The sequence below is a fragment of the Pteropus alecto genome, unplaced genomic scaffold, assembly GCF_000325575.1.
Source record: "Pteropus alecto unplaced genomic scaffold, ASM32557v1 scaffold78, whole genome shotgun sequence".
NCBI classification, from domain to species: Eukaryota; Metazoa; Chordata; class Mammalia; order Chiroptera; family Pteropodidae; genus Pteropus; species Pteropus alecto.
In genome coordinates, this window is record NW_006443124.1 from 964,260 (window position 1) to 989,099 (window position 24,840).

General features: G+C 33.0%; 1 protein-coding gene and 3 pseudogenes across 3 annotated transcripts in view; 3 read left to right on the top strand and 1 right to left on the bottom strand.

The window, feature by feature from the left end:
* Nucleotides 1-24,840, bottom strand: part of RBM27 (RNA binding motif protein 27) — a 54,883-nt gene that overhangs the window by 22,828 nt on the left and 7,215 nt on the right. The window contains exons 2-11 of one of the 3 annotated variants that reach the window (XM_015598128.2): nucleotides 21,106-21,224; nucleotides 19,600-19,724; nucleotides 14,863-14,954; nucleotides 14,000-14,193; nucleotides 12,981-13,244; nucleotides 11,348-11,509; nucleotides 11,216-11,293; nucleotides 9,186-9,320; nucleotides 3,626-3,790; nucleotides 1,879-2,028 (exon numbers count right to left, since the gene is read on the bottom strand). In XM_015598128.2, coding sequence (XP_015453614.1) covers nucleotides 1,879-2,028; nucleotides 3,626-3,790; nucleotides 9,186-9,320; nucleotides 11,216-11,293; nucleotides 11,348-11,509; nucleotides 12,981-13,244; nucleotides 14,000-14,193; nucleotides 14,863-14,954; nucleotides 19,600-19,724; nucleotides 21,106-21,224 — 1,484 coding nt within the window. Of the gene's footprint in view, nucleotides 1-1,878; nucleotides 2,029-3,625; nucleotides 3,791-9,185; nucleotides 9,321-11,215; nucleotides 11,510-12,980; nucleotides 13,245-13,999; nucleotides 14,194-14,862; nucleotides 14,955-19,599; nucleotides 19,725-21,105; nucleotides 21,225-24,840 lie in introns of all 3 variants that reach the window. The other 2 variants (XM_006922965.3, XM_015598127.2) reach the window with 2 other exon arrangements.
* LOC112471951 lies at nucleotides 6,638-6,756 on the top strand (annotated as a pseudogene).
* Nucleotides 23,482-23,600, top strand: LOC112472098 (annotated as a pseudogene).
* Nucleotides 24,523-24,641, top strand: LOC112472086 (annotated as a pseudogene).

Consider the following 24,840-nt stretch of genomic DNA (forward strand, 5'->3'; position numbering starts at 1 on the left):
GGTGAATTTAAGTGAAAGTATTTAGGTTTATTGTACTTCTTGGATTTTCTGTAGGTTTAAATTTTTTTAACTTAAAAGTTGAGAGGAAAAATCCAAAGCCAGTATTATAAATTGGCACATTTCATTCACAAAACTAAAATACTATAAGAAACAGACCTTGCAGTGGATTATCTGTGGGTGTGAAGAGGTATGATGAACAAAAAGGTAAGTAACAACATAAAACTATGCCTGTTAAATTCTGAGTATTCTCCCTAACTTTAGCAACTCCACTAAAGTAAAATTAGTAGCAAATAATAACATATGTAGTACTAGATGTTGAGGTAAGAATGGGGGTGGGGTGTGGTATGTTCCATTTCATCTGTGTGACGGTCAAGAAAATTATGATTTAGATTCATTCATTTAACATATATTCCTTGAGCATCTGCTATAGCTCAACAATTGTATTACATCTTGGGCATAAATGAGTGAATAAAATAAATATGATCCCTGCCCTGGCAGGGCTTGTGTTTTCAGAGGATAATGGATGAGAGAGCAATTGCGATGATGCAAACCATCCTAGAATTTGAGGTGCCATTATGTCTTTCCTAAAATAGTTGTTATCATTACTACCCAACATTGCCTAATGATTTTCTTTACTGAAGTGCTTTACAAAAAAGAAAAGAGATATAGCTAGAGATTAAGTGACTTGCCTGAGATGACAAAGCAAGTCTGTTGTATAAAAACCATGTAACTTAATTTCTACACTGTGAGAGATTAATGGATTATTGTATATAAATGTATAGACAGACCAGGCTAGTGACAAAGGGAAGACCCAAAATTCTGAGAATATGATCTTCCCACTAATATCAGGTAATTTGGAACAATATATACTGTACAGCGTAGAAGCTAAGAGCACATTCTTTAGAATTAGACAGACCTGGGTTCAAATTCCAGTTCTGCCATTAATAGCTATGTGACCTGGAGTAAGTACTTCAACCTCTCTTTAACCTCAGTGTCTTTATTTGTAAATAAAGACAGAAAATAAAGCTAGTACTTCTCTTAAGAAGTTCTTGGTGAAGAATATGAAACATATAAAAGTATTTGGTTTAGTCAACACAAAATTATTGGCCTGTAGTAGTAACAGTGTTATCAGTGGCAGCAAAGAAAAGTTAATAAAATCAAGATAGGTAAGAGCAGAAAAATGTTCCCTATATAATTAAATCAGAAAAATATTGTCACGGTGGCCATGGCCAGTCATTGAAATTAAAAATTAAATATTGGAAATTTAACTATAACAACATGAAATTGAAATCTCATCAAAGTCTTTAACCAAACATTTTTGACGGGAGGAAAAAGGAAGGTATCGACTCATACTAAGGCAAATGCTTACATTTAATTTTTTACGGTTTGTGACTATGCTTTGCAAAGGTCCTAACATATGGTTGTAATCATAAACACTAAAAATGGTAAAATAATTTTATTGCAATGTTGTGGGTTCTCAACTGTTTTTAGTGCAAAGCAAACTTCTTATGATACCAAGTAGGCTCTTAAATGATCAGTTCTTTGAGGGCAAAGGACCGTGTCATTTCATCTTTCTATGCCTAATATTTAACACAGAGCCCAGAATATAGCTACAATAGCCTAAAGTCCTACAAAAAACAAAAAACAAAAAAAAAAACAATTAAATAATGTTAGTATTATTTTTACATAAAATACTTTCTCATTATTGCTTTAAAATAAAATCTGGAGACAAAGATATTCAGAAACATTTGCGATGACTATATAGCACCCTTCAGAGACAATGTGTAGTATAGTACGTTAAGGCCTCACTGAGGTCAGAAATGTTATACCCAACTTGTATGTAACACATAGCACCAGAAAAATTCTGAGTGCTCTCACCTCTTGGATTTGCATCCATATCTCCAGATGTTAAGCCAATCAGGTTTGGGCGCTGTGTCTGTGTTCTTGAAAAGAACTGTCTGTACTGAGATCTACCAGAACTGGTAATACTAGGAGCTTCTGGATTATAACCATCTGGTTCGTATGTATCTGAGGGAAAATAAAACAACAAAACACATAACAAATCAGAGTATTTAAGTAATTTCTCATTACTATAAACTGTAAAAAATAAATTTTCTTCAACAAATACAATTATATCAATCCATATATATTTTTCTTTTGAGTTACAGTATATAGATACATCTATTCGAAGTGAAAGACATAAAAATGCTCCATCACAAGACAGTTATAACAAATCCATTTTTTTACACAAATCCATTCTTAATTACTAATATATTTCCAGATTCATTTAACTATTTATTTTTATCCTATATATTAATCACCTAATCTTCAATGCATATTTTTGAGAAATTTTCACATACATGCAATACCTTATTTTATAAAAAGGACTAGTTGAGTTTCTTGTTATCATATCTCACCAATTTCTAGGTACTCTTTTAATTAATCAGGTTACCTGCACTTTAAATTGGAGAGATAATAGCTTGTTTCGCACATAATACATATTTCAAATGTTTTATTTCAAAAAACTAAATAAATTTTATATTTACCAATGTAATCAGTATCTTACTATCGCATCTATGCCACTTTTATCACATCCCATGTTTTCTCTATAACTAAAAACTTAATTTTTAAAATTCTAATGCTAAATAAATATTTTGTTAGTGTTAACAAAAGTTCTGAATGTGTTGATCTCCAAATAGTATATATCCTCTTCAACTAACGTAAAATTAAAGGGTTAAGATTAAGCGAAGACACTGATTTTCACAATTGTGATTTAGAGTCCTTGTCGTCTTATTTTCCTTAATGGAAAAATTCTTTATGTCATTCATATTAAATTTCAGCTACAAGATCTTTATTATTGGCCACTCAGTTCTATGATTCAGAGTATAAGATAATAAAATTATGATAAAAAATGTTTTCAGTTACCACTTGTTACTCTTGACAGAAAATCTACAGTTAAGGCTATAGAAAGTTTTAAGAAATTACGTAATCAAATGACCTTGTTCTTTAATTCCTGGGAATACAGAGAACCCAAGAAACTTATAAGTTCTTAATTAATTATGATAAACTGAGATCTAAAGGCAAAGGGAGAAATATTAAAAATTTCATGACACTAAAAAGCATTCTATAGGTCTTCAAAATGTACATATTAATAGGAGAAAAGAGATTTCAAGAAATCACTACATTATATAGTCAATACAACAAGAGGCAGAGGCAGAAAAAACAGACAAGTTTATCCACGATCAGCAACCAGATGTTTTAAATTTGAAGAAAAATTAATCTAGTTTTTCTTGTAATATATAACGGATTAGAAAACATACAAGTAGATAGTCTCTTCCTATCTATCAGATTGGAAACTAGTTTAATGAACCAGCAGGACTTTTGCTACCAAGGCACTGAAAGTAAATACAGAGGACACCAGAATGATAGACACACAAGAGGCCTAATCATCTAACAGCCACTAGAGACAAACCAAAGAAGTAAAGAAACAGAAAAAAAAAAAAACAACTAAGAGCTTTAATGGGAATTTGTCACAGCAAGTCAGGATGCTAGGTCATCTGTTAGGCTGGCCAGCTTATGGTACAAAAGATCAGAGAGGTGGATGGCCATCTGTAGCAAAGCTTACCTGGGACCAGAGGGGTGGGGCTGGAGACTGAGGTATGGTACCCAATGGAGGATCCCATGAGGTTTCGAGGTGGCACCAAACGAGCTGCCAACAGAGGAGGCGGTGTCCCCAACTGAAGTCGCTCAGATGCAGCAGCACCATGTTCACGAGAGTACATGGGCTGTCCTACAGAGGAAAGAATAGGAGGGCAGCTGGGATTGAGAGTCACAAGCTTCTCTTAGGTAATGATGTACTTCCTGAGATTTGAGTCAAAAACAGAGAAAGTACACCAACAGAAACAGTATTCAAGAAAGATGTTACTGAGATTTTAACTCAAGAAACAAGACATGTAAACTGGTTAGAATGCACTTAGGTATAAAGCAAGAGTAAGAATTAGGTAGTATGACTGCATAATCTTCATAAGCTTAAGTGGAATAATTATGGCTAATTTTACAAAAAACTGAACAATCAACCATATCAAGTTATCAGACAAAGGAATCCTGAGCTATTTTTCATATAGAGTCTTGTATCCAATGAGACATGTGGTTATAAAACAAAAACACTCCTCCTCAAATTCACATAATTTTAGGTTGGCACAAAATTTTCTCCTGTATCTGGGAGCAGAAAAAACAATAATAAAGGAACTTAAAAAAAGAAAGAAAGAAAAACACAATTATAATGGCACAGAGAATAAGAAAAATGTTATCCCATGAGCAGGTAGATAACAAATACAGAGAGAGAAAAAAAGGATAAAACCCTAGATAAACAGACCAGCCACTATACATATGAAATTATCTCAGATATTAAGAACCACTTTCTGAAAGAAATCACATTGAAAGTGTGATTTTTATATGTTTACGTAAGAATGTCAGAGATAACGAATCCAAATTTTATAGAACAAGGTTAAAAAAAGAAGGAATAAGGAGCAAAACCTCCATCTGGCTCATTTAATAGTATCTCTTTCACTGACTACCCCATATAAGACCTATTATAAGATTTACTCAATATTTTATATCTAATGTCAGACATTCACTATGTGACATAAAAAAGTGAATTTAGAATTTTTTAACACCTGATGAAATGTCTTTAAAAGTTGTAAAATTCCAAAAGATTTCTAATACACCTTAACAGGACAAGCCACAAAGCAATCACTCGATTTCATAGTAAATGTAGAGGGAAAGCAGATATGCTAAACTTTACTACCCTTCTCTTCCAAATATAAAAAAAAGGAGGTGAAAATTATACTGTAAAGCAGACTACATTCTGTATGCTCAGCACCAATCCTTTCAAAGGGTGCTTAGAAAAGGATCAATCGTTACAGTGTAAAAACAATTTAATATATCATCGTTGACCTGAAAACAGATGTGAGAATGACCTAATAGAGAATCTCTTGCAGAATGTAGTGCACTAAAGAGAAAAACGGGAAGTACAATCTCAGTCCATGTGACATTTAAATTTGATATAGCATTCAATGTCCCAAGTGTATTTAATTAATAACTATTTCAAAGTAAATTGGAAAATAAATTATCTCGAAGTAGGAAGTATATAATCCCATCAATAAAATAACTGTCCCCCCCCCCCAAAAAAAAAGAAGAAAAGAAAGAAAAAGCCAAATGTGAATCTAATTAAGTCTCTAGATCTAACCTTCAATTTACAGGAAATACAGGGGATAGAGGAATGTGTTAAAAGACACCAGGAGATGCAATGTGTCAAGTCCAGATTACAAAAAAATTCTTCAGAACAAATAATCTATTTTTTTTTAACAAATACTAAGGGGAGAAAAAAAGAGGTAGGGGAAATTGTTATAGATTTAAAGATATATCAATGAAATATAATGTGTAACCTTGTTTGGATCCAGTTTCAAATGCATCAGCTGTAAAAGGGCATTTATGATACAACTGGAAAATGTGAACACTGACTGGATATCTGACAACAGTAAACTGTTATAAACTTTTTGGGGAGTGTGATAAAGTATTAATTGTGTGTGTTTAATCTTTATCTTTTAGAGAAACATAATTAAGTTTTTACAAATGAAATGTTATGTTTGGGGCTTGTTCTAAAAAATCAAGTCAGGAGTTAAGTTATAGATGAAGCAAAATTAACCATATGCTGATAAACACTGAAGCCAGTAAATGAGTAGGTGACGATTATTATAGTATTTGCTCCTCTTTTGTGTATATTTGAAATTTTCCATAACAGTTTTTAAAAATAAAATAGGTTACAATAATGGTAAAACTGAGCCATTCACAATTATATTCATTCAATTTAGTTTTGATCAATGCAGACTGTGACTGGAAAATTCTGCATTCAAAAAATGCCAAGTTAATATTCCTATCTTAAGTTGTTCACATATTTTACACGCCTGATAGCAACATTTTCACATTCTTATTGTTAACTCTATAGACAGCTGAAGATAGCCTTTATTCAAATTAAACTTTAGCTACTCTTTGTAATTTTCCTGATTTTTGTCTTTTAAGAGTATTCACAGGAAAAAAAAACTTGTTTTAAACTAAAAGCTAAAATAGAAAAAATATAAAGCTATATCTTCCAATTATTGGCCATATTTACCATGCATCTTCTCTATTCGAACCCGGGGTCCCTGGTACACCCTCTGTAGCTCCAGGGCCTATACCATACCTGGCGTATAGTAGGAACTCAATAAAGAGTCACATGAAGAAGAGTTGAAAGCTTATTTATTAAAAGTTTATTTATCCCAATGACAATTATTTCTTTGGATGTTATGCATTCCACAGAATTAAATGAGGAATCTCAAGTTCAGGAATATACTCTTCGAATAATTTTACATGGTTAATAATAAATTAATTTATACAAATTTATTTGAAGATTGACAACTGCCTTCAACTTAAAAATTAGTCTCTAGAATCCAAGATGATATATATTCTTTTACTATTTTTCCATATAATTAGTACAATGAGCTTAGCAGTTATAAAATATTTCTACTATTTCTTCTTCAAAGAAACAAAAGAAATAGACCAAATTTAAGGCAGAAACAGTATACTTAAAAATGGCCCTGTCTACGGCCATGCCACCATGAATAAGCCTGATCCCGTCTGATCTCGGAAGCTAAGCAGGATCGGGCCTGGTTAGTACTTGGATGGAAGACCACCTAGGAAGACCAGGTGTTGTAGGTGATTTAAAAAAAAATCCATCATGTTTCTGGGCAAGAATGGTCAATGATGACCCTACTAAAATGTTCTAAAGCAATAATCCACAAATATCAATGAGAAGGTATTACTTTTTACTGGTCTGAGATAAAATGGGAAAAAATATGCTTAATATTTCATAAAATCAAATGTAAAAGGATGGTCCTTTATTCTGGCACTGTCTTTTTTGATGTAAAAACATTTTTAAAACTGAAATATTAGTTTTTATATACAGTCGTTAATGTGGCAAAATAAGAGGCTGCTAACAATGTTGGTCCCCAAAATTTTCTTAGAAATGTTACCAGCCTCTGAAAAACAATTTGGCATTTCTCTTCTAAAAGCCTTCACTGATATACCACAAGATAGTCTTGCTTTCAAAAATAATACAAAAATGGTTTTCAAGTAACATGAGGTCAGGTATCTTGTTCATCTTGGCTCCCTAGGGTCTAGCGCGATGTCTAGCCCATAGTAGGTGCTTAATAAATATTTGCTGAATTAATGAACATTAAAAGCAGAGTAAATGAAATAACTATCAGCTTTTTAAAAATTAAAATCAAAATGGAAATTTGATAGTCACAATGCTAAATTTTAAAGTATTAAAATAAATAGTAATTGTCAGTTTTTTAAAAAATTAAGACACTATAGTAATTCAAAGGCTGTGAAACACTAAGTGTGAAACAGGAAAAACAATTACTTGAGTATCAGATATAGTTTCTGTTCTCAAGAAGCTCAGGTGAGTATAAGATCTACATACATGAAAAGAAATCAAATAGTAGGCCTATAAACAATTATGTCATTATGTAACAAATGCTTTTTGGTACTGCAGGAGTTTAGAACAAAGTCATTATGTTCCCTGTATACTTAAAAAATTTGGGCCTTTACAGAATAGAAGAGCATATTACAAGGAATGAAGACAAGAAAAGAAAGTTCTGTCATGACAGGGGCACAGACAGGGTAAAACTGGCATAACCAAAGAAGGTGCATGCTGGGGAATAGTGAAGACACATTACCAAGAAGGGAGGAGTAAATTACAGAATGAGTTAAAAGTCACACAGAAAGCTTCATCTACCGTTTAGAAGGAAATAAGTGGCTACTAAAGAGTTCTCATAAGGAATTCTCATTGTTGGTGTTCTCAAGAAAATTAGCTTAGCACCATTATCAAGTGTGACTTAAGGGGGTGAAACATAATGGAGTAAAGAAGATAGTAGCAATAATCCAAATGTGAGGTGATTTCAAGAGTAGATTAGGGCAGAATCCACAACAGGAATAGAGAGAAAGGGACACTTCAAAGAAAAAACTTTTTGACTGACTACATATAAAAAAGGCAAAGCAATGAGACATGTTATGTCAAGGTTTCAATTCCAGGTGATTAGGTAGGTGTTATTTCCACTGACAAATAAAGACCGAGATAGTGGAGGTAGAAACTTAAAAGAGAAGATAATAGGTTTGATTTCAGAGAGGCTGAAGTTTAAAGAGGTAACGATAACTACAGTATTAAAATAACTAATCCTTATATATAGCTTACTAGATGTCAGGTACTATTCTAGATGATTTATATGTAGTAATTCATTTATTCCTTAAATAACCATAATGAGGTAATAGTATTATTTCCATGTCACAGAACAGGAATCTGAGAGGTTAAATAACTTGCCCAAAGTCATAATGACAGTAAGTGATGAAACCAGAATTTGAACCTGGGCTTAATCACTTTGCTGAATTGCCTCTCCAAATCATGACAGAGATGAAAAAATGTTTATGATAAAAAGTTACATAAAAAATGAATTTATCCATAAAGATGCCCAGCTGTATAAAGAAAATCTCACAGTCTTCATATTCTTAACAAACACTATCTTATTTTCAAGTTTTTGGAGAAAGAAATTTTTAAAAAGTCCTTAGTAAACTAAAAAAACAAAAAAAACACTTGAGAAATAAAAAAAGAATTAAGATTCAAGAAAAACATATTACAGTTAAACCTTAATGTCACAAACAGCCTAACTGCTAAATATTACATTTTAAATGATGCTCTCTACCTTCAACATACAAGTTAAATAATTATTAGGCACATTTTATCCAACCTTTGTATACTTAGGAGATGAGCCTTATGTTTTGGGAATTCAGTCAGGGAAACAATTTTTTAATAGAAGCTTCAAAATAAATTTCCTGTAGAAGAGACTAAATGTTGCTGCTCTACAGCAGAGTAGATTCTCCAACACAGAAGGCCTCGCCTTTCTCTCCCATTAACACACAAAATTAAAATATGGCTATATAGCATAACCACACAATAAATTGCCTTGTAAACATAAATATAATTTTTATACAGCACAGTCCATAAGAATAGAAATGAATTATATTTTTAAAAGTATAACACCTGGCTTTTCCATACCCTAGCAATTTTAAGTCAAAGAACATTTACTTACGTTCTGATACTGTATAAAGGAGGTTCTGAGGGAGAGGAGGAGGTAGTCTTGCTCCCACTGGTGCAAGATTGGGCACTGCACTTGTCCCAGGCTGGTCACGGTTATTTATTAAGCTTGACTGTGTTATGGGTGGTCCTACAGATAACAAAAAGTGAAAGACGCGGCATTAATATTTCCTAACTAATAAAAATACTCACTATACAAATACTAATTTGGATATTCGTACTTAAAATACCGACTTTGGCTTAGAACAGAATTAAGGAATTTGATATATGCAGGCTTAAGAACTGTGAGTTACATAATTAATTAAGTGACATTTTAGTTCTAGAATAGATAAAACTAATCTAGGGTGAAAAGAAAGCAGAATTGGTTACCTCCAAGTGAAAAACAGCTGGGAAGGGACTTGAACAAACTTTCTAGGGTGATGGTAGAACTCTTAAGTTAGTAATAAAAATGTTTACATGTACTAATCGACTGCAACGTATAGTGAAATACATCAAAAATGAGAATGTAGAGATGAAAGATATATGATAATACAAATAGAGTAAAATGTTAATTGTAGAACCTAGATGGTGAGTATACTGGTGTTCAGCGTATAGTTCTTTCAACTTTTCTGTTGCTTAAAATTTATAACAAAATAGTGGGGGAAAATGACATTCTTGGATATAACTTTTAAAATAGGATAACATTTATTGTGAGAATTACTATATATGAAGATACTTTTTCACCTAGGAGTAAAATCTCAACTTGAGCTTTACGATTATTCCATTTATGTGACAAAATTAAATATTCACAAATGCTAAGTTAAAAGAACCATATTTCTAATGACCAAATCTATGCATTAAATATTTCGAAAGCTTTATCAATTTTACTGAAATGTATTCTACAAAAAATGTTGCTACAGGAAAGATAGGTGAATGGTAAACAGAATCATGCTAAACTACTTTTGCAACTTCTTGAGTCTACTATAATAATTTCAAAACTAAAAATTAAAAAAGAGAAAATTGAAAAAAGTACTTCACTATCGAAATTAAATGACATTTTTTAAAATAACAATTTGCAATCTCTTAGCAATGTTTAGTGTCATTGAATAGGTATTTTCTTATATTTTTGCACATATGTAAACCGTCCATCCCATAATTTTTTCAATTATATTTAAAAATTTTAGTCTTAACTATGTATAGTGTCTGATGGGTACTGGACTTTATTGGAGTGATTACTTCATATGTTACATGAATGTCTAATCACTACGTTGTATACCTGAAACTAATATAGTATTGCATGTCAACTGTAACTGAAAAATAAAAAAACCTTAAAAAATTTAGTCATACTTCTGTTTCTGATAAACTAGCAACTGTTAAGGTTTTTTAAATGATCATTTTGAATATCTCTTACTTTTAATTTTGGTGGATGTGATAATAGCATATTAATTACTATTTTTAAAAAGAAAAAACAAAAAAGTCCTTATCAGAGAAGAGATTCACAGTGAAGTATATACTGATAAAATGACACCTGACATTTACTCCAGCAAAAGTAAAAAAGCCAAAAACATGGGGGGGGTGGGGAATAAATAAGACAAAAGCAGCTGAATAGAGATAATCCATTGAAATTAGATGATGGTACGTGTGGTACATGTTATTATTCGACCTCTGTGTATATCTGAAATTTTTAAAGACTGGGAAATTTCACTGAACTACTGGTATGTTCTTTTTGTTGTTGTTCTTTTTTCTGACATCTTCAAAACACTGGTTTCCTTAAGATGCTCTCAACTAGCAAGATTTTGACTCCAAGTCAATATAGGTTGGTCCACCACTGATAAAATTTACATTTAGAGGGACTACAAATAATGGAATATAACGATGAATAAAAAAAAGGAAACAGCACCTTAATTATAGGAACATATTCCAAATTCTACTATTAATTTACTTTTAAAAAATTTTAACTCTAGTATCAAGTTAACTGAAAGAGATAGGTTCTTCTAAATATGATTCTCTGCTAAAGTAGTAACTATTTGGTGAATATATACTTACTTGGTATGGGAAGCACAACAGAAGGTGGAGGTTGGCCATGTCCTTGGGGAACAGGAAGTCTCATATTGTGGCCAGGACCTGGCCCTGGACCAGGACCTGGGCCTGGGCCAGGGCCTGGGCCTGGGCCAGGTCCTGGCATTGGAGGCATTAACATTCCAGGAGGCGGTGGAGGAGGAAGCCCAGGAGGAGGTGGAGGGAAAGGAATCATGCTTGGCAGAGCAACTTCATCAACAACCAGGGGATCATTTCCATGATCAAACTGACAAAGGTCACCAAGTACACAAAATCCTCTTTCTGTAAAAAAAAAAGAAAAGAAGAATCTTATTATGATCTACTTAGAGTTCAGAAAATAAAAAAAACAAGTCACTGAAAATACCACCAATCTGATTTACAGAGATTTTTTTCTCCAAGGAGTCTAAACCCTTCTTGGCGTTTATTCTGTTAATCACCACATATCCCTGAGGTCGGGGCAGGTTTACTCTACTTTCTATACTATGAGACTATGACTTGTTGAGTTAGCAAATAACAGAGTCAAGAACAGGCTACTAGCCACTAACCTATTTGCTATCAAGTTTTTCTAATAAAAATCCAGATATTTTAAATAAATATCAATTTAACAAAGGCTGGGGGTGGAAGAAAATAAGGGACTTGAACTAGATGACCTAATTTCCACTACCGACTTTCATGGTATTATTCTCACGCAACCATTCTTGCTTTATCTACAAGTTGAAACTTTAGCTTAAAATATTCAAATGTGCATCATGTACCAGGTTATTCACTGTAGCACTATTTATAACAGCAGAATATTAGAAGCACCCCAAAAGTACCTCAACAGGAAAAGGTTAAACACATTTTTATACATATACAATACTAAGAAGCCTAAAAAATTATCGAGGAAGCTCTTTACGTATAAATACGATTGTCAGGAAATATTGCTAAGTGAAAAAAAAAACATGCAAGAGAATGTGTATACTAACATTTATGCAAAAAAAGAAAGTGGGAGAGAAAATACGTTTCTGTTTATGTACATATGCAGAGACTATGTTTGGAAAGATACACAAAAAATTGATAAAATTAAATTGGCCTTGGAAAGGAGATCTCTGTCACTAAGAGACCAGGGTCAAGCTGAGGTAATGCCTGAATTATGATTAGATTCTATTCTCTACTTAAAAATAAAGTGTAAATATATATATTCTATATTTACATTAAAAAATGTTATAATGTCTGTGATTTGTTTCAAATAACATAGGCCAAAGAGAAGTGTTGGGAGTATAGATGAAAATTAAATTGCCTATGCGTTAATCACTGTTGGTGTGAAGTCATGGGGACACTAGGGTTAATTATACTATCTTGTCAACTTTTATAAATATTTAAATATCTCCATAATAAAAGGGTATAAAATACATACACATAATATAAACACTGGTTCATTCATTCAAATGTAAAGTCAGCAAATAACAAATTCTCAGCACCAACCACCACACAAAGAGATTATAATTCCTAGTGTGTGCCAAATTTGTGGTATTTTTTGTGGTATATTTACAGTGTTTGAAGTAACAAGAACAAAAAACAAAGGGTCAAATTTGAACATTCTCTTAACAAGAGCCAAACTACTAAATCGAACAAGTAAATAAGCATATGCCAAAAGACATTCACCTCTTCATGCTTCCCTTTTAATAAAATCTGAACTACAATGAAAAGGTATGCAATATTAGCAACATCTGCTTTACTAAGTACTTTCGAGAACACAAAAGAGAATTTTTACCATCATAATCTCTGCAACGCCTCTTTGGTGGTGGGTTTCGACCAAAAGAATTGGAAGAGCTATGATTGTTATAGTAATTAGACCAACTCTCCGTTGTGCTTTCTGAGTGGTGTGCAGGTGCGATCACAGTAACCGTGCTGGGAATAGACTGGGCCCCAGAGGAATACTGCTCAGAAGAGCTTGGAGGTGGTGCAGACACAGGCACATAAGAACTCTCCAAGTCGTTCCTTTCACTCTTGAACTTGGATCTTTCCCTGTGCTCTGCTTTATAGACAAAATAAAAACAAGAAGCAAATAAGATCAGACATTTATTCTCAAACTGTTTATTTACTCACTTACAAAACAGGAAAGATGAGAAAATTGAAGTAAACTTACTGAGCTATCCATATTTCACAGTGTTCTCATCATTAATATATCATAAAAGCAGGAACATCAACAATAGGATATGCCTTGACCAATAACTTGGTAAAATCATCTTTTATAACATTAATATTAATACGTAATGAAGAAAGACATGTGTCACTGATATTTAAAAAAAAATGCCATCCATAAATTGACTTCTAAACTGATATCTCAGGAGATCAGTGGTTGGGACCCCAGTAATACACATACACTTAAATGTTTTTGTTTTTAATTTTATAACTCTAGGCGACTTTAAAGCAAATCAATTCTTTCTTGAGGGGTTGGCGGAGAAGGGCAGGCAATCCTCTTCCTCCAGTGATAGCTTTGTTGATTAAAGGACATTTGTTTCAAATAAACAAATGACTTAAGTCTACACATGTATATACTGTAATACACTTATGCATAGCTTCTTTTCATTCAAACTCCTTTGACTCTATCCCAAGAATAGAGCCCTGTCTTTGTAACAAAATCATTATTAAGTTTTGGCAACAGTTTCAGATTTTACATTGCTCAGACACATTAAAGGTACATTTGCCTTTAAGGGAAATTCTGGTACTCTTGTGATGTAGGGAGATAAGCGACTATGGAGTTTTTAGGGGGACGCCTCACTGACTCACCAACATTCCTATTTGGATCCCGGTCTTTGCTGCGCCCCCGGCTTCGACTTCGACTTCGACTCAGTCCTCGGCTCTTACTCCGGCTCTTACTCCTGCCTCTTCTCCAGTCATACTTCTCACGGTACAATTCATTCCGCTCATAGTACCGGTCATAGTCCCTCCACTTGCCATCTTCTCTTTTCTTCTCACGTGTCCTATAATACACAGATATAAAAGCCATATGTACACTACAGAAACCAAGTCTGCAAACTAAAAGGCAGTACAAAATAGTCTCCCTAATTCATCAAAATTCATAATATCTATGTTTTAGAAAGCCGTAAGACCACCTCTAATTTCTCTAATCCACTATATAAAAAGAAACAATATTCCCTCAAGTACACTGGGTGGGGAGAAATGGAAAAAAAGAGATGAATCCAAAGTACAGGGAGAGGTAGGGGGAAAAAAAGGATACTTTAAAACTAGAAAAAAAAAGGCTCAAAACAAAGTTTCCTAAACAAAGACTAATTTTCTGATGGTTAGGCTGACGGTTCAACATATAAATTGCACTACTTAGAATATAAAATGCTATGGATGATTTTAATACTAAGCATCCCTAACCAAATGGAACATTTCATTATTACTCTCTAAGGAGACTGCTCCCACCCCTGAGCTCTTGGGGAAAACACATAATGATGACTGTTTATAAAAAGAGAAAGTATGACAAAGACAAAAACAGAAAGAATGAAAGGAAGAAAGGTAACATTCTCTTTCTTTAATCAGTTCAGAGAGAGAGAAGTCAGTGCATATTTTGAAAATCCTTTTAATGCCCTTGTAAGGTAACTAAAAGTGAGTTAATGTCTTCCTAATTAAAGATAAACACGAACCTTCGTTCACTAGATTCTGAACGAGTCTTCTGGGGACTAGGATATTTCTTTTTTCTGCCATCTCGTTCTTCTTCTGCTGGCTCCTGAAATACCTACGTGAAACAAGAACAGTCACCCTATAAATTACAAAACACATCCACCTGATAATCTTTCTGGCACGAAAAGGGCACAATAAATAAACTAAAATACTAAAGTCAAATCACATCCAAAAAAGTTTGGCAACAGGCAATAATAAAACATGCTGAAATTACTATAACAGCATGTTAATTTAAGGTAGAGAATGGCAGTGTAGGCAGAAAACAGCAATTCAGTCTTTAAATTCAAAGAGCAGAACCAGCATATCTCTAAGAATCACTTAGTAAAATAATCTTTTCCTAATCATAAAATACACTCATATATATAATTCATTTGAGGAAGATTTAAGATTTATTTCATAGAAAAGGTTTCAGGAACAAAAGTTTAAGTTAATGAATGCTATAAAACTAAGTATTTCATGTGAATAATGGAAAAATGGTATTGGAATTAATGAAAATGTTAAGGCTTTTTCTAAAGCCTAACAGTTAAGATCGACCAAAAACAGAGAACTAGTGATTTTATTACTGTTTTTAAACAAAAGTTAATCAACAAAGCAAATATATAGTCTTTATTAAAGATAGGTGAAATAAAATCATTTGCAAGAGTTAAACAAATGCTCATCTAATGGAGAAGCTCACTTACCCAAATCAGGAAGTGAGTGAAAGGAACAGGACATGACAATTTAATAAAACCCAGGCAACATAAAATGGCAGCCACAATATGGCAACCATATGGTGCTGGCAAAAACACCATACAATCATTAGATTAGGTTTAAAAATTATTCTCGCTACCAATTGACAGGAAATAGAGGATATATTACTCCACTGGGATGCAATCAGCAAAATCCAGACAGTAAAAAAAGCTACAGGACAAATGATTCATTTTCTTCAACAAGATAAAACTTTAAGGGAAAAAAGGTGGGTGAGGGAAGGAATGAGATATATACAAGTAGGTATAAAGGTGGGGGGGTTAAAGATTAAGAGAGACTTAAAAGACATCAATCTTTAAGTTGATGTTTTTTTCCTTCTTTTTGCTTTTCTGCATTTTCCAAGTATTTTTTGATGGACATGTATTAATCCTTAATGAGCAAAACTATTCTTGAAAAGTCAAAAGATTCAAGAGAAATAAAAACATAAGACCACACAAAAACTTGTGCATGAATGTTCACAGTAGCATTATTCCTAATAGCTAAAAAATAACCACTTGCCTATCAACCCAAATATCCATCAACTCACGACTGGATAAAGAAAATGTGATCTATTCGTAACAATGGAATATTATTCAGACATAAAAATGAAGTACTGACACACGCTACAACCTGAATGAACCTTGAAAGTATTATACTAAGTGAAAGAAGCCAGTCACAAAAGACTACATATTGTATAATTCCTTTTATATGAAATGTTCAGAATAGGCAAATCCATGGAGACAGAAAGTAGATGAGTGGGTGCCTAGGGCTGGGGTGGGGGAGTGGGGTGAGACGGGAGAAGCCTTGGAGGGTGATGATTACACAATTCTGAATACAATAAAAACCATCAACATTTGTATACTTTTTAACAAGTGAATTGTATAACTGCCCATAAAAATAAGATTATTAAAGCCAAATGATGGTATATGGGGGCTCGTTATTAATCTGGCTTCTTTCAAACATATTCATAATAAAAACATTTTATAAGTTAAATAATCTGTATTCTTTTCTATTTTAAATAAAATTTCTAGAACTTCCTGTGATGAGGATGTTTTTCCACATTTTAAACTTTTATTCTGAAATGTGTTATATGGAATTATACTGCCTCATATTTCTTGAATTAGTAATATATACATAGACTTCCTACACCAAAACCTCTTACCTACTTTGATCTTACTATTCTAAGAATATGAAAAGTAGATTTCTTTATGGAATCAGATTGTGACCAGGCATGCTAATTTTAAGTTTTTCTTTTTTGTTGTTCATCAGACCTAAATTTTTCCACCTCACATCTATTAGACATGTCTGATCATTACACATATATTTAAGAAGCTTTCATTATTATGTTGGTCTATCATGGCTACACAAGTCTGAGAGAGCCTCCATTCCATTGGACCATTTTAGATATAAAAGTGTATTAAACAGCTTATATGAATGGGGAAGGACTGGCCTTGGGCTGATGATTAAGAGTGGGTGATGAATACATGGGAATTCACTATACTATTCTGTCTCCTTTTAATGTATATTTAAAATTCTCTATATTAGATTTCTTCAAAAAATAAAAATGAAATAAAGACATTTTCAGGCACACCAAAGGAGGGGGGAAATTGTGCCAGAAGTTCTCATATTTCTAGTCACTCATGCATTGGATCAAAGAAAAACTGCCTTCCAATATTTCAGATGACATGTATAGTATGAATAAGGAATTTTAATACCAAGAGTCTATTATCTTCATGGATTATTCTTTTGTAGTTAATGAACTCAGACAGGGTAAAGGGTTTAATAACAGCCAATTATAACTACAGCAAATTTGCAAGTAATTTTCCAACTGTATGTAAAATGCATTGTGCTTCAAAAATCATGGTACATATCTACCAAGTGTTTTTCCAGCACCAGGATGAGTTGTTCCAAAGATCTAAATTCTCCCACCTGGTTGCCCCTGTGACCAACAGTCTAATTCTAAGACAACTAACTGATGGTACAAGGTAGCTGGGAACCAAGGAAGAAAGGTAAAATGGGTAATCCTTAGGCAGATTTCCTTCTCTGTACCCTGCTCACAGCAATTGCATCAACTGAGCACAGACCCAAAAAAAAATAATTAGCAACAGGTACGTGCTACCTCAAACCCCTTTACTTCCACATTATCTAACAGAATCACAACAAATTATTATATTTATACACTGTTATATGAACTATTATTTATGTCTGTAATAAAAATTAAGTTATAGAAAAAAATCTTATAAAACTGGAGAAATGCCAGACAGCGTCATTTGGGGCAGTAGTACAAAGAAGCTAATATTCATTTTGCACAATTTTCAAAATTTGGATTTACTAAAGATACAAAATGAAATAATACAATAATTTCTAAAAACTGTTCTTTCAAAACTCAAGATAATGCAATTTTTCTTATATTCGAACCAGCTGTCTTTCAGACACTCTAATCCAGTAACCTTCAATGACTGTAGAAAAGGATACTTGCCACAAAATTTTAACTAATTATAAAAGATTTAATCTACATCACAGACCAAAAGTTATATATTATCGAGTATGAAAGAAATGTTCCTATTTCCATTACTTGAAGAAATATAATGCAAGCCTCTATTTTAAAAAGATGCTGTGAAACAATTAGAGGGCACAAGCCAAAAACAAAACAAAAGCAAAAAAAAAAGAAAAAAAAAAGCAGTAATAGTCTCAACTGATCTTAAGTATAACCGCATTTTGTTTTCTTTTAATGTTGGATCAATTCATTCAGCCTAGCATTTAAAAATGTATCAGAAATGACAACTAAATGCAATATGTGATACTTAGAATGAATCCTGTACTGAAGGAAAAAAACAAGGTATAAAAAAGGGACACCGTTGTTTGACTGATGAAACTGGAACACAGGCAGTATTTTATCAATGTTAAATTTATTGAAACTGGTAACAGTACTATAGCTATTTAAGAGAATATCCTTACTCTTATGAAATATACACTGAGTATTTAGAAGTCAAGGGGGACGATGTATATGATTTAGCCCCAAATGATTCAGAAAAAGGCAATTCTGGGTGTGCATATAGAGAGAGCAAAAGGGGCAAACCTTCAGTAGGTGAATCGAATTGATGGTGTTTTAGATACTATTCTTATGATTTTTATGTAAGTTTAAAATTATTCAGGTTTATTTTAATCATTTAATAAAAGTTTATTAAATGATTAAAATAAAGGTTGAGAAATGTCTGTGTAATAGCCAACATTTATAAGCCAGGCACTGAACTAGGGGTGAGCGTGGGTGTGTGTGTGTAGAAACCTCAATTAAACTTTGGTGAGATAAGTACTATTACGATCATCATTTTGCTGATATGTAATGAAACAGTTAAGTAATTTATTTTAGAGCTACTATTTTAACTAATGCAGTCTTATTTTAGAATCCATATTCTTACCACGTAATATGTGTTGTCCATAGATAAAAAGAATTACAAATGAACTCTAAAATTTCCTCATTGGTTCAAACAATTAGATGACCATCTATAATTATGTTTTTATATTTCAACATTGTAAAAACATTTTTCCTTCCTTCTTATGTTTATAATTACATTAACTGTTTAAAAAAAATACATGGTTAAAAAAGAGAAAATGATTTCTCTATTTACATGAAAATGTGTTACCTAATGAGTTCTCCTGATGTTTCTTTAGTACTGTAATTTCAGTCAAGTCTCCATACTTAACCAAGTTTTCTTTTTCTAAAAGTCGCTGAAAAAGATTTTTCTGAATTCATCAACATTACTAAAATATTTCTTGGATCTCTAAACAATTTACCTGAAATTCTTCAAGTCCAAGGAACTAAAAAGCCCTGAAAAAGAATCTACACCATGCTCAAAAAACCCAGAAACGTCAATCAATAGATAATTACTTCTAAAGAGGTCAACTTCCAAATAAGAAGGATACTGGTAAAAGGATCTAAGAAACATCAAAAGGAAAAGAAAACTTTGCTTTACCTCTTCTTTAATTTCCTCTTTTTCTTGGACTGGTGGTTTTGGCTCAGGCTTAACTGGTTCCAAGGGTGGAAGGTAGTTTTTAGTATAGAGACTTTCGAATAGTTTATCCACAAAACCTGAAGTTTCTAAGGAGAAGAAATATTGAAATGTTACAGAAATAAAAACAAAACTTTGATAACACACTCTCTATTAACTAGAAGCTACTGAACTGAAAAGGGCATGGAGATCATATTCATTATTGCACAAACTTCTATTGGACAGTGTCAATCTGGAAAGACATATATAAGTAGGCAACGGTGATTTTCTCTCTGGTAGCAAGTTTATGGCTATTTTCTTCTCCTTTAAAAGCTCTTTAAAATTCTTCCCCGTGTACTGTTTTTGTTTCTATACTGAGAGAGAATTCTGTAAGTATTAGATTTTTTTTTTTTGGTACAGAAAAGCCTTAAAATGCACAAAAAAATATGTAATCCTATGTTTTATATTAAGAAGCCACACTTACTGTCTTTTCTTTCTCAGTTAGATATTTGAGTTAAATATCTTCCCACCACCAACAGCTAGATCAACCAAAAGTGTGCATTATCTACATTCCTATTCATCTAATCAACAATATTTACTGAATATCTTCTATATGCCTGCACTAGAGGTTCCAAGTCTCTACTCTCAACAAAGAAAAAGGCAAAAAAGGGGTGGAAGGGAGACAGACATATACACAGGCAAATAAACATGTGACAGAATGACCAGGGCCATGAAAATAAATAAATAAATAAAGCAAGGTTGGGAAGAAGAGAGACTGACTAGGAGCTGGAGTATACTATACTATACATAGGGTACTCAGGGGAAACTACTGTAAAATGAAATTTGAGAAGAGACCAGAAAGTACAAAGGAAGACATGTTTCAAAGAAGGGTAAAGAGAGTTCAAAAGCCCTGAGTTGGGAACATGTTTGCCATGTTGAAAAAAAGAGCAAGGTAGCCAATGTGGCTAGAATGAACAGTGAGGAGGAGCAGTTAGAGATGAGGTGACAAAAGCAGCAGGAGAGGACTCCAGGAAGCTCTTGGACTATGGAAAAGACTTTGGTAAGAAGATGGGAAATTAAAGGAATAAAGAGAAGAGGATCATGCCTATCTCTTCTTAGATATCATGAAGTCCCAGCCAAGAGGGAAAAAAACAGCTTTACTGCCCTAAAAACACTAAGAATAAGCAGCTTCATTATCCTTAAATTGTTACCCCTCACAACCATCAACAAGGCTCTGCCACAAGCAGCAAAGGACTCATTCACCTAAAAAAAACATTAGTTACCACTGCCTCAACATAGGAAAGAAAGAGAAGGAAAGGAAGGGGGAAAAAGTTTGCCAAAAGACATGATAAATAATTAAGCATGCATGGGTACAGTCAACTGTTTAAAAGACCCTGACCAATTTCTTTCCTTTCAAGCTTGTATCTTCAAGATTTGGACAGGAAGTTTTAAATTTACTTAAATATTTGGTGGAAGGCCCATAATAATTACCTTTTTGTAAAAAGACATCAAGTTGATCGGCACAAAAGGCTTTCAATTCTTTCTCAGGTTTGTCCTTCTTGACCAGTGCTACAACATAGTTGGCTAAGGCTGAAGGGTCAGCATCACATCTAGTGAGAAAGAAAACAAACATTTTAAAACACTTCTTTTTTCCCCCAAATGCTATGTCATTATTGACATCACCCCTATTTTGGAAAGCTAGAGTTTAAAAACTTTAAAAAGGAACTGCACCTGGCCTACACCCAGAAGATTCCACATAAAATGGCCACTTTGAACCAACATTAGCCCGAACTACTGTTATCACAAATAACATACACATAGTACAAGATTTTCCTTTTCTGCTTATTCTTATAAAAGTTTGCGTCCTATTTTCGATGTTCTAATTATACTCAGAATTTTGAACTAAATCTACATTTATTTGCCTTCTCAGTGGTAACGGAGAAAACATGGCAATTGATGCTTGGCTTGCAGCTTGATCTTCTGTAGAAGCATTGTCAGTATCTTTAGGAATCTGTTCCATATGACCAAGGAGGAAGAAGGAGGGAAAGTGATGGGACAATTTCCCCCATTCCCTATAAGCCCAAGCACCGGCATCCAAAAAAGGCAATCAACTCCACTGCTAATCTTCTCAATGAGTAACTGAAGGATCGTTTTTAAAAAGTAAGAACACAAGAAGGATGGCACCTTAAATATTGTTGGCAAACACTTCAGCAGCTATAAGCAAGAAAAAAAAAAAAGATCTGGAAATTAGAACAAAAATAATAAAAAAAATTGGTGGAAGGGCAGCAGAGATAACTTTTATCTACTTCACTTTTTATTTAATTAGTAGTAACCTGACTTTGACATTCAAAATCATCTCCTAGGCCAGGATAGCACATGATCATTGAATTGCAAACTCTTGACATATAGCAATCTGTCAGACTTAACATTTTATCTATATTACATGAAAGATTTATGTTGCAAATATATATTTTAATATTCTATTTTACTCATGAATGTACATTTAAGTAACATATCCTTTGTGGCTTCATAGGATTGTTGTAAAGTTAAAATTTTAAAATTCCAAATGACAGCTAATAAAATCAATATGCAAGCAAAGTGATCATATCTCTGTTAAAACACTATCCAAATCTAACCAGTCTAGTTCTATAACCCAACCTTGGGCCTCCACAGTCAACAGAATGTTAAAGTTTCAGCTCAAGAGTATGAATTGTTACTTCCAACAACTTTATGAGATTAGCAAAGCAAAGAAAAATCAAGCACTTGTACCTTTACTTCCTTCTAGTCTGTTTTTTTAAAGTTCATAATTCAATAAAATAGAATTTTTCATTGCCAACATTAACACTGTTGTGAGAAAGGCTGGTTCTTTAAATTTTTATCTATGTACATTTATACAACAAATTCTAAGAGAGCAAATTTCAGTGATTGTCCATTTTACAAAACTCAGAGCTAATAAAAACGAATCATGGGGAAGGGTCAAAGTGCACCAAAAGAGAGTATAAGTGTCAAGATGATGAGTTACATATTAATAAATCATGCAATTTAAAAGAAAGCCAGGGATTTTCTTAACTAAAAAATACAAATTACACTTTGGAGCATTATGAACAGATTACCTTAGTAAAATAAATCTGATTGCTAAATTCTAAAATGGATATATAACATTTACACCTTTAAAAAATGTTACACATGCCATGTCCACCTTGGCTAATCCATAAATACCTCAAAATAGAGATGTGTAGGTAGACTTAATTTCAGTTCTGAGGACAATAAAATATTTGACCAATATAATTCCAATCAACATTCAAATGGGCGGGAATCATATTTCTACCTTTACTTAGAAAGTTCAGATCCTATATAAAAAAGATGTTCTAAACAGAAAGAAAAGAACTTTTAAAAATAAATAAGAATGGCATAAAGAAGCAATGTTATTTTCTCTGGTGTTATGAGAACTTTCAAGGAGACTCATGACCTGATGGTATAACGCTGGGTAAGGATATGAGGTTTCTAGTTACAAACAGGAAAACATTCAGATTACTGGATAAATGAGATGGATTAAACATATCCAGATATCTCATACATACGATTAACATTCAGACAAATGCACAGTGAGGCTGCTTCTGATGAAACGTATTTTGATGTGATGGTGTTAAAACTTAAGATGAATAGTTAGGAGAAGGTAAAAGAATAGAAAAAGATACCAAGAAAAAAGTGATCACAGATTCTAAATATTTATTTAATGTGAGTGAACAACTGATGGTTAATGCTGATCATTAGAATACGGCAACAAATACAAAAGCATGTTTACAGCCAAAGAAATGTGACCCTTTAAATTAACAGCTCCTAGCATGTACCCATAAATTGCACCAAGTCTACGGCAATGCCACCCTGCACGTGCCCGATCTCGTCTGATCTCGGAAGCTAAGCAGGGTCGGGCCTGGTTAGTACTTGCTTGGGAGACCACCTGAGAATACCAAGTGCTGGAGGCTTTAAAAAATAAACCAATAAATAAATAAATAAATAATTTTTAAAAAGGTGATAAACACACGATAGAATATACAGATGTTAAATTATAATGTACACCTGAAAATTATATAATTGTATTAACAATGTTACCCCAATAAACTTAATAAAATGAATAAATAAATAAAGTGCACCAAGAGGGAAACCTCCATCCAGTCTGAAATAAAGTTATACCAACTGGTGAAACTTAAATACATTGGGAAGTTTCATGTTGTAATTTTCTGTACCTTTATGTCTGTTCTTATTTACTCTTTCATCACTCCTTACCATATAATCTTTAAAAACTAACAATTACAATATTGCCACTATAGCAATGCTAACAGAAGCCCGACAGACATCCGGAAGTGTGTCACAAAAATCTGAGTGTGACTAAGATCCTTGATAGTTTACAAGACAAATGCAGGGCCATTTACTTCTCTTACCACCCCGCCCCGCCACCGCCAAAATACCTAAGAATAAAACCTTTTAGCTATTTATTTGTAACCGAAGCTTACGAAAATTCATTTCTGCTTAACTATTCGGACAAGCATATTTCGGAATAAAACAGATTTTGAAATTTTGGATTCATGCCTATGTTAAATACATACATTTCTAGACAAAAGGGGAATTCTATTTTAATAGAGATTAAAAAATATAATACCCATCTAAATTACTATTCTACTATAGTCTTTAAGAGGTCTTACAGCATGATCAGTGATTATTCATTTTAAAAATACCTAAATTTATAAATATTAAACAAATTAAGTGATCCACTCAAGAGCAGGCAGACAGCACAGCTGTGGAACTAAAACTCAGCTGCAATCACACATGAGTAAAATCGATTTCACAGCACATACTCTTTTCTAAAGACAAGTTAAGGTATCCTAAATCTCAACCAATAGTTACCTTTTCTCCGGCGATGCCACCCTGCACGTGCCCGATCTCGTCTGATCTCGGAAGCTAAGCAGGGTCGGGCCTGGTTAGTACTTGCTTGGGAGACCACCTGAGAATACCAAGTGCTGGAGGCTTTAAAAAATAAACCAATAAATAAATAAATAAATAAATTTTAAAAAGGTGATAAACACACGATAGAATATACAGATGTTAAATTATAATGTACACCTGAAAATTATATAATTGTATTAACAATGTTACCCCAATAAACTTAATAAAATGAATAAATAAATAAAGTGCACCAAGAGGGAAACCTCCATCCAGTCTGAAATA